The 16,482-nt window shown below is 38.1% G+C and overlaps 1 protein-coding gene across 5 annotated transcripts in view; it reads left to right on the plus strand.

The window, feature by feature from the left end:
- The window catches only part of CELF2 (CUGBP Elav-like family member 2), a 545,552-nt gene that overhangs the window by 237,882 nt on the left and 291,188 nt on the right, over window positions 1–16,482 (plus strand). For all 5 annotated transcript variants that reach the window (XM_064421752.1, XM_064421753.1, XM_064421755.1 and 2 more), the window contains one exon: window positions 435–470. Coding sequence is in view for 1 of the 5 variants with exons in the window: in XM_064421746.1 (XP_064277816.1) it covers window positions 435–470 (36 nt within the window). In the remaining 4 variants the exon portion in view is untranslated. The remainder of the gene's footprint in view (window positions 1–434; window positions 471–16,482) is intronic.

The raw sequence follows: 16,482 nt of genomic DNA on the forward strand, positions 1-16,482 counted from the left end.
GATTTAACATTAACATGGTATTTTCTCAGTGCACAACCTGATTGTAGAACTGTCTAATGCCTTGCTTTTGCTGCAGCACTGAAATAAAAGGGAACATTTTCCACTGGAAAATTGGCCCAGTGCTACGTTTTGTCTATGTAAGATCATGCAGTGCTGGCATTTGAAATAGTGATAATTTTATGCTTTAAAAAATGAGTAATTGTACCATGGAGAACTCGATTTTGATAGATCCTTAGATCACACTCCATCATCTGCTTTTTCACATTCTTTTGTATATGATCAGGGGGGCACCGCATCCGCCAGTGACGCGTTTGCGTACGGAGCTGTGGCTGTGTGTCTGCACTCCTATAAAACACAAGCACTACAAAGGCATCTTTAAAATTTTATAGCTGTTTAAAACACAAACTAAGTTTCCCTCCCTTTGTGTCTTTCAGAGAGACTGCCACAGAGTTATCTGGAACATTACCAAGGTAAGCAAGTTGCTCTAAACTGCATCTGTGTGTCAATGTCTGGAAGGTGCTGAAAGAAGCACGACCTTTGGAGGCAGAACATGATCCTTTTCCTGGGGAAAACTGCTGGGATACTGAGAACAGGGGGTGCAGAGAGGAGAACTCTCCCTGCATGCCACAGACAGACGAATGACACTGAAATACTGGCACAGCCAGGCCCACACAGCTTAAAGCAACGGGTTGAAGTTGCTTTGAGGCTCAGCACAGTCGTGCACCTGATGAGAAAAATCCCAGCTGTGGCTTCCTTCCAGCTGTGCAATTATACCCGTGGCAGGTGGTTTGGCTTGTGCTTTACATCTCACCTGAGGGATGAGAGGAGGGAAACTTGGAGGTAGGAGGAAAAAAAAAGCTGTGATCTTAAGGCATTTTCATTTGGAAAGCAGCTTAGACCAAATTCTTCTATGCTGAGAAAGCTTTTCATAAAATAATAGAAGTAGACAAGACTCCCAGGCTGTGATAGAGGTTTTTGAAGAGAGACCTGTCTACATATTGTCAGAGAATGCAATAAAATGCTGTAATCATGCAGATGGAGAAAAGGGTGGAGAGAAGGGAAACAAAAAAGTCTGATATGGTAATCTGTCAGCAATGCCTGGTGAGTTAAAAAAAGATGCTCTCAGCCCTCTTGTACCTTCTGCCACTGGTTTTGCACTCTGAGGTGCAAGGGGTTTTAGTGGGGTTATGCTTTTGGGGAGTTTTGCTATCCTCTGATTAAAGCAGTGTTCTAGTTCAAACAACATATAATATAAAAAGAATATTTCAACAGGAAGAACAGTTTTCTTTAAGCATGATAATACATGCAAGATGCTTCTGATTCTAAGGCAGAGAAAAAATATCTATCTTTCTTTGGAGGGTGTGTGGTGTATATAGTTCACTTTTTTATATTGATAAACTGTAAAAACATATTTTCATTTTATATGATGACTTCTTCCTGTGTAATGTATCCCTTTCTGTGTGTACAAATTAATGTGATTTATATGATTTGTTCATTTAATAGATACATATCTTTTTCTTGGCCTCCGTGGTTGTGCTAGTAAATATGCTGGTGAAATTTTGCCATGTGTTTGAAGAGCTGACCACTGATCAGGCCTACCAGACACCAAAGATTTTGTTCATCTTCCTTGAAAAATAATTGCATTTCTTCATACACGCACATATATACCAAAAAAAGAAAAAAAAAATTCCAGTTTCACTGCACTTGGTGAGGTATTATAGGACTAATATACTGGAAACATGGAGTTCTTACACTGCAGAAATGAATTCCACTTCAAATTAAAGTTAAAATGAGACACATAAGTGCTTGAATAAACATCCCGTTTCGTACTTGCCATTAATGATTGTCTAAATGTGCTTTTTGAATTATTACCACAAGGCTTTACTTTCAACTGCAGTAAGATGTCACAAGTAAAATCAGATTATACCAGCAATGTGCACAAGGCATTGTAATTGTGTTATAAATATTAAACCAAATGATCTTGTCATTATTTAAAACAAATGTTTCCAGTTAGGCACAGGTTGGCTTGTCCTCCACTCTTCTCCAGGATTCACCTGTTCCTAATTTCTGTAAGCAAACAGCTCCTTGGGGTTTTTAATCTTATGTTGTGATGTAGTAATCTAATATTTTTTGTTCTTCTTTCAAACGTCAAGTGACTCATTTTGCTATTATTAATTCATAACAGTGAAATAGTCTAATTTCCCCACATCTTCTTCCACCTTCACCCTGAAACCACTTTACAACATATAAAATTTCAGGTGTTGCACCTTGAAATGACAAAATTAATAACCACTTTCCCATCATTGCTGGGATTCCCATCACTGTATTTTGTCCAGTGGGGCACAGCAATTCCCCTGTAGCACCAGAAATCCAACTCTTCTTTGTTCAAGCAAACACAATGCCTTTTTCCAGAGCAGTGATTACTCTTGAATATATTTGTGGCCAGGATTGATCAAATCATTTTCATGCACTCACAAACCTGGTGAAAGGGTTTTCACTGCAAGTGGCATAAGTGTGAACAGATGTTTCTGTACTTGGAATATTTTGTCTGGCTGTCAAGAAAGTTTAGGCACTGGTGGCATTAATTATTTATTGTTGTTGTTGTCATTTTAAAAAGCCTCAAAAACCCCTTCTGATTTTTTCATAGTTCAGTTAAAGAGGTGGAATTAGGGATTCACTCTCATAAAGCCCTGTAATTAGGTAGAAGTACAGAGGAGTATATTTTGAATATTTTCTCATCTCAGTAGTAACCAAGAGAGGTTACATATGTGCATTTAAAAAAAAAAAAAAAACAAATATGACAAAGTGTCTTGGTAAGTGTGGCTTTTTAATATATTCATTTTCCATTAAACACTGCTGATGGTTCTCTAATGATTGTATTTAAAGGAAGAAGAAATCACCCTCCTCTTGCCACTGAAGTATGTGTATCACTGATAGGCAAAAATAGAAAAATGTGAGTTGGTGGACATCATTTAGTAGGAAAGATAATAGATTAACTTTGCCTGTAGAAAGATATAGAAATATTCAGTACAATTATATTGTGTCAGTTCTAATTTACCAGTTATTTCTGATGATTTCAGGAAGCTCAGGCTAGAGAATGAATTGAAAATTCAGACTTTAAATGTGATAAAGAAGCTTTACAATTTTTATATTAAATGACATTATTATAGCTATGAATGTATATTGTTTTTTCTAAGAAAGGCTTTCTGTGTGCAACAGCACATCAAAGAAGAGATCTTCACAAGGAAAACTTTACAATAATATTAAGTTGTTCATTGCATGACCTATTTAAAGTACTCAGATACTTCTTGTTGTAGACTACATAATTAAATTTTAAATGGAACATGATAAAGAAATTATACTGGTGATCTCTGGAGATTTGAATACCCTATTTGGATCTTTACAAGAGTGTAGTGAAGGCATACTTTTAAAATTTAATAAAGGTCTGGCCTATTTTTTTTCCTTTTAGATGCTCTATAGCTGCTATGGCAGTTGTGTTTCAAATGTGTTTGCTCTCAACATTACATAGTCAGTACCTGCAATAACAGCAAACCAAAAGTATTAGAAAAAATAGAGTTTAACTTGAGAAATTCACCATTAAAAAATTACAATCAATGAATGGAGATAAACTTATAAAAATCTTGGGGAAGCTGAGCTTGTAACCAGCCTTTCCTGGGCCAGCCTCTGAGCCCAGCAGTGGTGGAAAGCAGGGAATGAATGGAGTCCTGGAGCACAGTGTGAAGCCCTATGGGCATGAGGGAGATGATGTTTGGAGCTTAAAGGAGAAAATACTCAGCTTCAGTTTCAAAGGAATGATTTCAGTCTCTAGCCACTTCTGTTTGTTTCTGTGGAAGTTACTTTATATTTAAAGAAGAACAAATATTTTAAATATAGACTAACCACATGGATTATTTATTTGCTTAATACTAGGTTAGTATTAACAGAAGGGAAATCTGGGCTACTTTTCCACTTTTATGTACTGGTTCAATTTTTCATTTCACTCAAGGGGGGAGTAAAGTTTAAATGGCCACTTCCTCCTCTAAGCTGTTAAAATAAAAGGAAAAAATCAAACTAATAATTTGCATATATATTTTTAATGGGAAACTTTGTAGAAATATCACTGAATCACCTGCTTAAATCTTGAGCAAAACTCAGGGAATCTTGTATTTTGAGGTGAAGGCCATCTTTAAATTGTCATTTAGAAATTTTTTTAGAACTGTGGGAGGAAATCTGCAGTGGATACATTGGTGTTAAAACAAGCAAGTATGTTCAAAATGGAAATGTAAATTTTTGGCTTGTCCTTGAATTTTAGTCATCTATAAGCTTAATGTATTTTAAACCTTTCTGGAGTAGGGTACAAACTTTGGCCCTCTTGAGTTGGGGTTTTATTCCCCACCATTTCATAAATTTCTTTAATAATGTCTCAGTTCCATTTACTGCAGAGACTTCTGTTCTCAGGTATCTACAGCATTTTGAAAATAGAATTTAAGTACTGAAGTCACTTTGGTGCTTTTGAAAAATGTTAACCTGCAACTTCACCATTATTGAAATCTAATGCAACTAAGCTTTTATCTAAAGCAAAAAGAAGAATTGACAACCCACCATATGACAAGCAAAATGAAATCTCTTGATCACTATCTGTCAGCAGTCTTTCTAATACCATTGTGTTAGGGAATGATATGTCTTCCAAGAAGCTCGGTACACAAGGTTTTGAATCATTTCTGTCTTGACAGCCTAACACAAGTAACTACTTGTAAGTGCTTGGATGAATTATAAAATCTTTGTGGCTCTGTAGAGTGAGTTAATAAAACATCTATGAGCATTTTAATTACTATGAAATGAAAAGGATTTTTTCCTGACAGTAATAGGGGCATGGTCTAAAGACCAGCCTGACATCTCAGCTGCTGTCTTCACTGGGTTTGCACAGACGGTGGGAGCTGGGGTTGCCTTCTGTGTTTGTACTTTTGGTTCCCTCCCAGCTGAGATATTCTGGCAAGCAACTTCTCTCCCTCTGAGAACACCAGGTCATACCTTTCACCCCTCATGTTTTCATGTCCTCTCATGTCACCACTGCTGCTTTGCCAGTTATGTCAGGCTTGAATGCCCACCCGCCTACGCCAGGCATGTCTCTGCCAAACTATGACAGAATTTTCCATACCCTCACATAACATTTACTGAAGCTTTATTCTCCCTTACATAAAGCAGGTATTTGGCATAGTCCATTTGTGATCCTGTCTTCTGATGGAGAAGTTTTGCTTTCCACCTTCAAATAAATCCTTTCTCAAAACTCACTCTTGTTTTAGAGGCATATAAATAATTGGTCAAGAAAACATTGCTCATCCCGGATGGCAGGCAGTGCTAGCTGATAATATTAAAATATCTTGAATGTCAAACTATATGCAGCAATCCAGAGCTAGTTTTTGGAAATGATCTCATCTTCTATCTTTTCCTAAACCTCATCGTTAAAAAGAAAAGAAGAAGATTCCAGCCCTCGATATTTAAATGTTCTCAAGTCAACTGTCTTAAAGATCAGATTTTCCATAATTTGGATGCCTGCTATTTTCTAAAGAAAGTACTTATTTTGAAATGAGGAGACTTGAATTTAACTAATCAGGTCTTTATTTAAAAAAAAAAAAAAAAAATCTGATGTTTGACCTTTTTCTTTGCCTCAGATGCTCATTTTGAAGAGTTGCTTCTTTCATCTAACCTTTGAGCTGCTTTTCTGTACTGGAAGCAGGACTGTCTATATTCTATTGTATGTGCTGTAGAGAAATGCCCTGATGGTGCTTGGTCTTTGAGGGACTGGAATATAAATTACAGTAATTATTTGGGATGGTAACAAGTTTGATGATATTACAAGCAAATCTGGAGGTTTTGAGGAAATCATGCATGAGGTCTCTTTACTATTTTGATTTTTATTTTTCTTAAGTAAAGCTTCAGTATCCTTAAAATGCAACATGGAGCTATTTCTTGCAGTTGCTGTTGGCATGCCTCTTTTTGTTGTTGTTTTACAGCCATTTTGAAATATGTTTTTTACAGCTAATGATAATCTTAAAACACACTTATGTGCAATCTGATCCCTTTCTAAAGAGATATTTTTAAAATCTTAAGAGGAGCCTAAGGAGCATAGAGGTGATTATCCATATGTGCTTACTGATGACTCTCATTCAAAAATTACGAAGATACCAATGGCAGGATTCGTATTGCCTAAATTTAGCTATCACAAAAGTCCTCTGTCAAAAGAACCAGGGGAGAAATGGAGAAAAATAGGTGCTTCATCTCAGGGCAAGGTGAATAACCTTGGGAATTGTTTTTCTTTCTCCATTGCCTGTAAATGGAGCCTGGGGGAATAAGAACAGACTAAATGTTTCACCTGATGATAGCTTTAATTTAAGGTGAGCAGCCAGACTTTTATAAGTGTTAAAGTGCCAAGTGACGTAAGCTGATGCCTGCTGGAGTTTTGAGGACATTGGCATGCTTAACCTCAAAAAAACTTTCAATATTTCGTACTTAAGTCCTAAATATAGCTCCTGGGAAGGAGGGGGGAAAGTCAGACAGACATCATTGTTGGACTTGATACAGCTCTGACCCAGAATGCAGGAACTCTTCTCACAGTGCAGAGCCCTCAGAAATCACAGCAGCCCTGAAAGAGTTCATAATTACACATAGCCTTTGAATCTTATAACTGAGTGTAAGTGATTTTACTCAGAGTCCTGGTTTGGAACCCACAACCATTTTTACCCAGCAACTGTAGGCATATCTCAAAAACGTTAATGAATTTGACAGCAGATTTTTATCTTAAAAGTCTGGTAGAGCTTTTGTTTTTATTCCCTATTGTGAAGATCTAAAACTAGAGACATATTCCCTTCTCTTTTTTATTTTTTTTCTGTTATTCACCTTAACCAGACTTCCAAGCATCTTTTTAAGTAGTTTTACAAAGCGTTGCTAAACGTGCCCAATGAGGATAACGTGCAGTAGAAATGAAAGGACTTAGATCTCTTCATTTCCATTCCTGAAGGTGAATTCCAAGATCGCGATTATTTTTATTTATACAGTGCCTAAAGAGTACTAAATACTTTATGGAACAAATAGAAGACCTCTTGTAAAAAGCACGCATTCCTATAATCTAATTTTAGTCTCAAATCAGGCAGCATGAATGCTAAGCAGCAGGGCTTGAAGAAACACAGAAGGTGTATGAGGGCCACACTAACAAGATTGAGCAGTTATTTAGGTTCATTATATGTCCCACTTATAGCACTGCAATATCTTTCTGGTTTAAGTTAAATTTACATTAGCCTGTGGAGAACATTTGACTGACACAAGTATGGTATTTCTTGGGTTTGAACAAAAAATAAGCCTTTCAAAAGAAATTTGAATGAGAGAAAGGCACCATTGCAGGTGGATGTATCCTTTGCTTAAGTGTGTTTTTAGCCCTTAAAACCATCAGAATAATGTTATTTAGAAATTCAGTGCGACTTGTGGGAATAACTGTACATGTAAATATAAATTTCTGGGGGAAAGGAGAAGTGAAGAACACATCAGGTTCTGCACAAGCAAACCAGCAACTGAAGTGGAGATTTGGTAACACGGCAGAGAAGCTCTATCTTAGTACCTTTGCTAAGTACCTTAGTACCTTGTAGTATGAACAAGGCATGTGTCATATATTATATAGAGTATTATATCATATGTTTTATAAATAGTTAGGAATGAACTGCTTATATACAGAATTCCTAGCACCATCCTTGCCATGGGTCCCAGAAGAGCAGTAGCAAGAGACATGGATGGAGCAATATCAGGAAACCCACACTGCTCTCCCTAAGACAGCAGAGACTCTGGTTTAAAGCTCTCTTCAACATTCTCTGCCTTCTGAGCATTGCTTTTATTTATGAAATCACTGCTATTGTAGCATTTACAAAAATTGCGACTATTTGAATGTTTCCAAAAGATTTGCTATAAACTAAAAGCAAATCTTAGACAATTCTCAGTAAATTATTGAAAAAGGTTTAGAAAAAAAAAAACCCTAACGCATTCCCTGGTGTTCAAGGTTAACACTTTATACTTCATCTACATTATATTAAAAACATTTTTACTGGAGTCCATAAATGTTACACATTTTTAAAAGGCAATGAGCGCAGGGGGAATAGAAATGTTGCATAAAGCCAGACACGAGACCTGCAAGCAGTAAGTGCTGCCTGTTGTTTTTTTTATTTTTTGAGGATGCTGACTTGAGATTGCTTCTGTAAGGTGATACCCATTTTTCTGGTTATATCTTCCCACTGGAAGCAGGCAACCCCTAAAGTTTTCCTGTGGTCAGCAGCTAACCCAGAGCTCCAAGCTCCAGTGTTGGGAGAAGTGTCTCACCACTGTAATTCTCTTACTGGCAGGGAGGCTTTGCCAGTTTGGAGCCACAGAGGACCTACCCCACTTTCCTGTGTACATTCTCCCAGAGCATTTTGCAAGTTGTGCCCTACACAGCACTTCTACAGTAGCAAAGTGCCAGCGTGGTACTTCTCATCTCCAGGCTGTAATGGAAAATATTTTTCATCCAGACCCTTTGTAACTTTTAGAGCTCCAGCATGATTTTGTGCAGGGGATGTTTAAGGCTCTGCAAAGCTGTGATATAAACTGGATGCAAATCATGGCTTTTTGCTGTAATCTAACCTTAATGAATGCCCATGAAGAAAGAAAGAAAGAAAGAAAGAAAGAAAGAAAGAAAGAAAGAAAGAAAGAAAGAAAGAAAGAAAGAAAGAAAGAAAGAAAAACAACACTAGGCTGTACCTGACACAAAAAAGCCCCAACCCTACAAGCAGAGATCTTTCAGCCCTTTCTGTATATTTTCCTTCTGAACTTTTAGATACAAATGCCACAAGGCTCACACACTTAATTTTGGAGAACAGTCCTGCTGATATCAAAGTGATTGCACAAGTCAGTGCAATTTCAGCATGAGTGTTGCTGCTTACTCATTGTGGTGATATGAATATCCTTTGATTTGGTCCCAGCATTGCCACTAAGACTATAGACAGCTCTACTTGATCAAGAAAGAAGAATAAACACATAGCAACTCAGTTTTGCTGGCATCCTCTTGAAACATGAACTGAGAGTCATAAACTGGAAGCTTAAAAGAAGGCCCTAAATGACTCCAATACTATTTAGGGGAATAGTTTTGGCTAATTGAATATACTGGACAACTACAGGTGCCACTGACTTTGGTTCAAAGGATAAATGTGCTTTTCTGAACCAGGCTATTAATTCAAGATCTTAAAAGGTGTCTGTGACATTTAGGAAACCTTCTGTGCTTGAAGCTCAGAAGCCTACCTTTTAACTAGCTGTTCAAAATTTGGTTTCTTTTTTTAGTTTTCTTTTGGGGGATACAGATGCACCTGCACGGATGTGCTCATGGATGCCAAAGAAACTGTGGCTTGTTGCTGGCAGATTTCATTCCAGGATTGCATGGAGCAGTAAGCAGAAGTTCCTGCAACTATAAAGTTTCATTTAACAAAAATGAAATATTATTATTCATGTCATGAGTAATTGAATCCCCAGATGTTCTCATTTTCTATCAATGGCTGGAGACAATATGACTCTAGATAGGCTCTGACAACATGAATTGATTTCTTTCTCTTTTTTCTTTTATTTTTTCTTTTTTTTTTTATTTCAAACCTGCAAAGTGACTGTGAGTTGTTGGGGTTTTTTTTTAGCTGATTGCTTGGATCTGACATTACAGGCTGTGCAGCTGTAAAAAAGACCTTCTCATTTTCATTGAGAATAAGTAAAATAAAATATTGCAGAAATAGCATTGCTCTTCCCTGGTCCTGCCCCTATTTATTTCTCGAGAGATAACAGGGATGGAGCAATTGAATTTGGAAAGAAGTCTGCAAGAAGAGATGGTTGCTGCTAACACTGAATAGTCAGAATGTAATAATAAAAGTAATCGGGTTACTAAAAAAACACCTGTTGCTTTTTTTGTTGTTTTTCTCTTAAGCATAGAGTTTACTTTTTTGTCTCTGAATTTATAGAAGAGAGGGGAAGTCCAACTCCTCAGAAACCTTATTATATGCAAGGTAGTAATTCCTTGTTAAAGTAGGAAAAGAAGCCATACTCACTAACATTTCTAATGCTGCTAAGGATGAATGTTTGCACAAAGGAACAAAGGTAGAAAAACTTCAAGTGCTTGTTAAGACATGCACACACAGTGCATGCAAGCAATAAGTCTGTTTTGCTGAACTGTGAAATTGCCCTGAGTAATTTCTCTAATAACAGAACAGATATTGCCCCTGTGACCCCAGAGGAGCTCTGGGCTCAGTGCTGCAGCCGGTCCTGGTATCAGCAAAAACTCATGCAACCAAAGCATGGGCTGCAAGCTGAGCACTAGAAAAGAAAAGAAACTTGGTGGATAACTTGTAAATTATCTGGCTGATTTAAAAAGTCAGAAAATGATTAATGATGAAGGTACTTTATTTATTGATTTCCCCCCATGACCTATTCTTCAGAGGAGCTGCACTATCGTGTCCAGAGCTGTGTATGGCACCTGCCTTCTATTTCCAAAGACAGTATTCATTCCACTATGAATGGAATGTACAGTAGCAGAAACTTTTAATTGGCATTTCTTGTTAGCTTTCTCCTATAGAAATGATGTAGTGCTGATGCTTTCCCTCTGTGTTAAGGAGAATGCCTCTGGAAATAACAGTTCTGTAGCTGGAGCAGGGAAAAAAAACCCCACAGAATCCCTTGGGATAATGCAGCACATGCAGAAATAGGAAAAAAAAAATCATATGAGAAAAACATTCAGTTAAAGCAGCAACTTATGTCTTCTCTTTCAAAACTTGCAAGGTGAAAAAGAGCAATGTGGTTTAAAGGGGTTATTGATTTGGTGGAGCTATGCGTGAACTCGTGCCACAACCCCGGTACTTCTCCAGTCTCTGAACCTCTCAGAATTAATGCAGGAGTTTTAGACTGATTGCTTGAAGTCTTTCTGTAAAAAAAAACCCAAACATTTCTGATGAATGGTAAGGACTTGAGGAGATTAAAAAAAAAAGAAATTAAAAGTTTCTTTAAAGAGCTGAGAAAACCTTTGTCAGCTGTACTTCCTCGTGGTGCTGTGTAGTTAGAGCGAGGCAGCCAGAGACTCAACCTCATTTCTTCTGCCTTCCATTTTGTCTTGTGAGTGATTGACTTCCTTCAGCCGCTCCATCAGGTAATGTGACATAAATGGGAAAAAAATTCCCACCCTGAATTCATCTTACTGTGCCAGGGACATAGCAGACATTTTTAGTTATTCATCCATTTGAAAAAGAATTCTAAGCTCAGGCAGATGTTGAAAGTCTGGCATGTGAATTTGGTTGCTGCTTTCTAGGAGATTTTCAATCTTTTATCTGAAGTAGGGGATATTTTATTAGCTTGTAGAGTGCTGTGGGGCTTTGTTAATGGTTCTGGATAACAGAAAACGGGGCAGGAGCTGTTTATCTTTACAGCAGTGTAAGAGGTGTTGTTCAGGAGAAAGGCAGTGGTTTGTCTCATCTGGAATCATCTGGCATCTGCAGTGCAAAACAGTCTTTCCAAGCAGTCTTGGAAAGAAATATCTGATGAAAATATTCTCAACTCCATCCCAAACCTCTTTTTAGAGAATAAAGCAATGCTTTTCATCCTTGTTTTCTGTGCTTTTATGGCTTTTATAACCCCTCCTATTCTACCTTCTCAAGAGACAGGAATGTCCAGTTTTCTTCTGACTTTCAGCTGTGATGCCTTCTTTGGATTAACTGAAAAATCAAAAAGCATATTTCCTCTCATAAATTTAGTTTTGTATTAATTTATTAATTCTGCAAGACAAAGCACAGATTTAAAGAATTGTATCTGGAGTCCACAAAAGCAATAAATAAGGAAATAAAGACTACCAATAAATAAGGAAAGGCCACAAATTCTCCCCCTGCCCCATATTCTGCATTCATCAAAGCTGGTCTCTTCTGACCTTCTGGAGGCTTATAGGATTTATGGTCTCTATAAATCTTGTGGTGAAGCATCAAGTCTAAGATGAGAAAAATCACAGTAATATGAGAAAAGGACACAAAAGACAAAACAAAAAGCCCAAAACCTCCATCAAACCCATCTTCGATAATATTCTGCTGTGTGAGAACATCTCAGAGTAACTAGAGGCAGTTGCACATGATTTTCCTCTGTCCAGTACTGCCTGTGCAACACTCTCACCAGTGGGCTGCTGCTCTCAGGCATCAATGCATCACTCATCACTTGCTTCTCACACCAGGTTTTTTAGACTTCATTACATGTAGAAATTCTCAAAATGTGCTTTCCTAAAAAATCTGCCTCACCACCAGTCTCTTTTACCACTGTTTCCTGATTGAAAAAAAAATTTAAAAGAAAAGAAAAAAGGGCTTTTATCACACATCCCATATGTGCTTTATGGTGCTGAGACTTGATAACTGAGATATGATTTTATAATGAAAAATCCCACAAGGAAGTATGCAGAGGTACTGTGGAAAGATACTGACACTGTGTGCTTTATTTGTAGGAAAGGTATGAACACTTTCTCCTCTTCTTTTTAATGGCAAAGAATATTAAAATAAAAAATAGGCTTGTGTCTCCTGAGAAACTCCTGAGGATATGTCCAAGTGGTGAAAGAACTACGTACATGTTTAAATGGTACTCTACAATGCATACCCTTAATATTTGGAAAAGATGACTATCATTGATGATATCACTATCTCTTTTTTTTTTCTTTACCCCTCCAGTTAAATCTGTAACCTTTTGAATTTGAAATGAAGGCTGCAGCTAGGGAAATTCAGCAAGATGCTAGTAAAAGGGGGCTATTGATGGCATGCTCCATACTGGAAAGCTGTCTTGTTATTGAATGCAAATGTGACTTAGATATGTAAATTACATTCAAGATTTCATCAGTAAGCCTTTAATATATCTAGAAACTATCTTAAAGCATTTAAATAAAATGTTAATTGAAAGTATGGAATAGTGTTAGCAAGCTCTTTCAAAGAAAGCTTCAATTCAAGGCACGTAACAAGGAAGCAAGTGCTCTGATCTAGTCAAACAGAACCTCCCATGGTAAAAACCTATAATTGTTTTAAAGTTCTCCAAAAACCTACATCCCTCTTCTCATCTCATCCCACACACTGTGATATTCCTTATGTTCCTCACTCTCTTCTCTCAAAGCTGACTTTCTTTGTAGCCTTCTCCCACTCCCAGCGTGCTGCCTTCTCTCACCTCCCACGCCTGGAGCTGCCTCCTGCTGCCCATACAACAAGCACTTTTCTACACATCCCAGCCCTTTTCCTTTCCTTGAGCTTGTCTGTGTCTCATTCCTTGCAAAACCACCAGGATGTCTTTCTTGCCCTGCCTCAGAATCCGGAGGGTGAACTCAGGAGAGCTCGGTAGTAAGCCAAGCAGTGAATTTAGATCTTCTGAGAGGGATCATCAGATGGAGCAAATGACTGATCTTCATATTTAAAAATAAAACCACTTATTTTAAAGGCTGAAGAGAGAGTGATTGAGTTAGACTGCATCCCTCTGGTGCTTATGGAAATGCTTGCACAAGCAGCAGGGCAGTTGAGCCGTGTTGGCTTTAACCAGCCCAGGTCAAATTCATCAACAAAAGCTTTAAATTAGCCTTAAGAGCTAAAAGTGTGGGAACAGAGAAGCACAAGCATCTCTTGCTGCAGCTCTGCTTTTGATTGTCACTCCTTACCTGCTCATTAAGCAGAAGGATTTTGGAAGTATTTGCTAAGTTACCTTCCTGTCTGCAGATGGTCTGCAACAGTGACAGCAGCTGTTCCAAAAACAAGCAGTGAAGGGAGGTATTATTGCTCTTTAGTTATGTTTACAAATTTGTAACAAGACTATTATTTAAAGTGTGGGGTTTTGTGTCTGCACACAATATGTTATTACTGAAAAGTTGCTGGATTGGTGGAGGGCATCAAAGGGATGTGGCACAGAGAGATTTCTTTCTTTGGCATGGTTTCTTTCTTCCAGAGCTTGTGTGAATCTTGTAGGCTTGTTCAGACGCTGCACCAATTAATGTTATAACCTGTGACTTGTGCTCCCATGACCAGGGAGCTGGGGAGAAGGGCAGCCACATGATACTGCTCAGCTGATGGGAGTTTGCTGGGGAAGAGCTCAAGTTCAGGAAACACAGAGTTCTACACTGAAAGACAAAAAAGAAATAGAAATAAAGCACATCCAATCCTTGCATGTTGGATGCACTTCTGATGCTAGAGGAAAATTGCCAGCTGGGAATGATTTTACAGTCTATTTTCACAAATCCCCATATCCACAGACCAAAGGAACCTAGCCTGCTGTGTCTTAGGGAGGCTGCTGGAGGATACTGGGATGCTCCTGCAGTGGCAACCTGGACAGGGTGTGTTGCTTTTACCATGATGCCTCGTGGCTATGACCCAAATGCACAATCCATGCAGACAGGACCTTGTTCTTGAAAATCGCGACCCAAACCATACATGAGGAATTAAAACTAAGGTCCTCATCATGCTTTTCTGGTAGAAGCTTCTCATTTTCAGTATATCCTTTCTGTTGTGCTTTACATAAAAGGGTTGCTTTGAAAATGTTTTTTGCTTTGCAATTTAACTATGAATGGAGGTTTCTAACTGGGTTTTTCTATGGGAGGTATACACAGAAAAAAACTACCTAAAAAAGAAGACAGGAAATGCATGCAATAAAAAATTTAAATATAAATTCTAAACTTTCTGGTATGGAAGTGAAAATGCGAACCGCCTCATTTCCGTAGGAAACGTTGAGTTTCTGTGTGGTTCCCCACTTGCATGATTCATAACTGGTGTTTGTGTTATGCCTACTTGGCTTTGAAGCAAGCCAAGCTTGAGCTCTCCACCTTCTCAGGTGAAGGGATTCATCCCACAGTTCCATATTGGAGAGATATGAATCATTCCTGTCTGTTTTCACTGCTGACTCAAAGGGAACTTATGCATCAGGGTTCCCATGGAACAGGTTCCATATTGGAGACAAGTGGAGTTAAGGGAGAAAGTTTCACTTTTGTCTTTGCCATTATTTCAGAGAGACTGAGATTACAGTTTTCATTTGCTTGAAATAATGCATCACTGTAGTGATGAAAGTGACCCATTGTGTGGTAACACTTGGCAAACCATTTGGCAAAAGTAAGGCATATGAATTGAGGGCTATGGTAAAGCGAAAATGTGTTGTGTCATTTTGAGCATTAGTTATTAATAAAATACAAAATTACCTTTCTTGGAGTATTTATCATACTGCTTGTATGTTAGGAAGCAGAACTAGAAATATATGTTAAGAATTGCACCTTGATGAACTGGTTTAATTAGAGGTCAGTAAAATGCAAATAAGAGAAAAAGCTGATGCAGACAGTTTGAATTTGTTTAGATTGAATATGAATACAAAAAGTTCTATAATGTAAGACTGAAGGTTGTACTGGGGTTCAGTGGAAGAGGAAGGTGAATATACTGTAGCTATTCCCTGTTAGGGGAGATAGGAGAAAAGATCGTCTTTCTCTTTAAAGCCAAAATTCTAGTATTTGCAAGACTGTTCCCTCAAATAATGTAGCCAACAACTGCTCCGAGTAAGATTTCCTATCTTCCAGTCTGCTGTCATTCCTCTAACCTTTGAATACACCTGTGTAATCAAATCAGAAAGTAAAGGTCTATCATTTACTTCTCTTAATACCCTTGGACAGATTGCTGTCTCATTAGAAAGACTCGACAAAGTAATTCAAGAACTGTAAGGCGCTAATAAGACGCTGTCTTTAAAAATGGATTGGCTGAGTAGAAAGTCTGGCAGGTCCCCAGGATGAATATCTGGCCACAGGCTGGAATTATTTCTCCGCTAATCTCCTTGGTGTGTTCAGAGGATCTATTTGCATCTTGTGAAGTGGGAGGTTTGGAGGCTGCTGACCCATGAAGAGCTCCCATCTGTGGATCCAGTCTGCAGCGATGCCAGGCTGAAGATTGACTGTTTTCTACAGCTCCAGTCCATGGGCCAGGGCAGCACCTCTGATCAGAGGCTTATTCAGAATATGTCCAGCCCTGAACTGTATTTACTTTTCATTAGGGTGATGTATATGATTAATGTAGCTTTGTTTGCTCTGCTGAAGTGAGCTGTCACAGCTTAGCACTGTAATTTTTATTTTTTTTCTATGCGGGCTTGGGAGAGGAGTCATTGGATTTTGGAAAGAGAATGGCAAAGAGAGAGCTGAGAAAATCAGAAACTGTGCACCTCACTGAGAAGTGACTGGGCACAGCTCTTTAAAACACAGGGTTTGCAGTTGCACAAAATTGATCTGGAAGAGATGCAAATTCCATATGGAATAAATTCAGATTTAGATTTAAAATGCTACTCACATGGGCACCAGCTAATACACCAGCCAAATTCACTCCATTATTAAGTTAAGAGGCTACGAGGTGACCCTCATGAAATGTATTAACATAATGTCAATAATGAGTCTTTTTATAGGAAGGTGTTGAG

The sequence above is a fragment of the Passer domesticus genome, chromosome 5, assembly GCF_036417665.1.
Source record: "Passer domesticus isolate bPasDom1 chromosome 5, bPasDom1.hap1, whole genome shotgun sequence".
NCBI lineage: Eukaryota > Metazoa > Chordata > Aves > Passeriformes > Passeridae > Passer > Passer domesticus.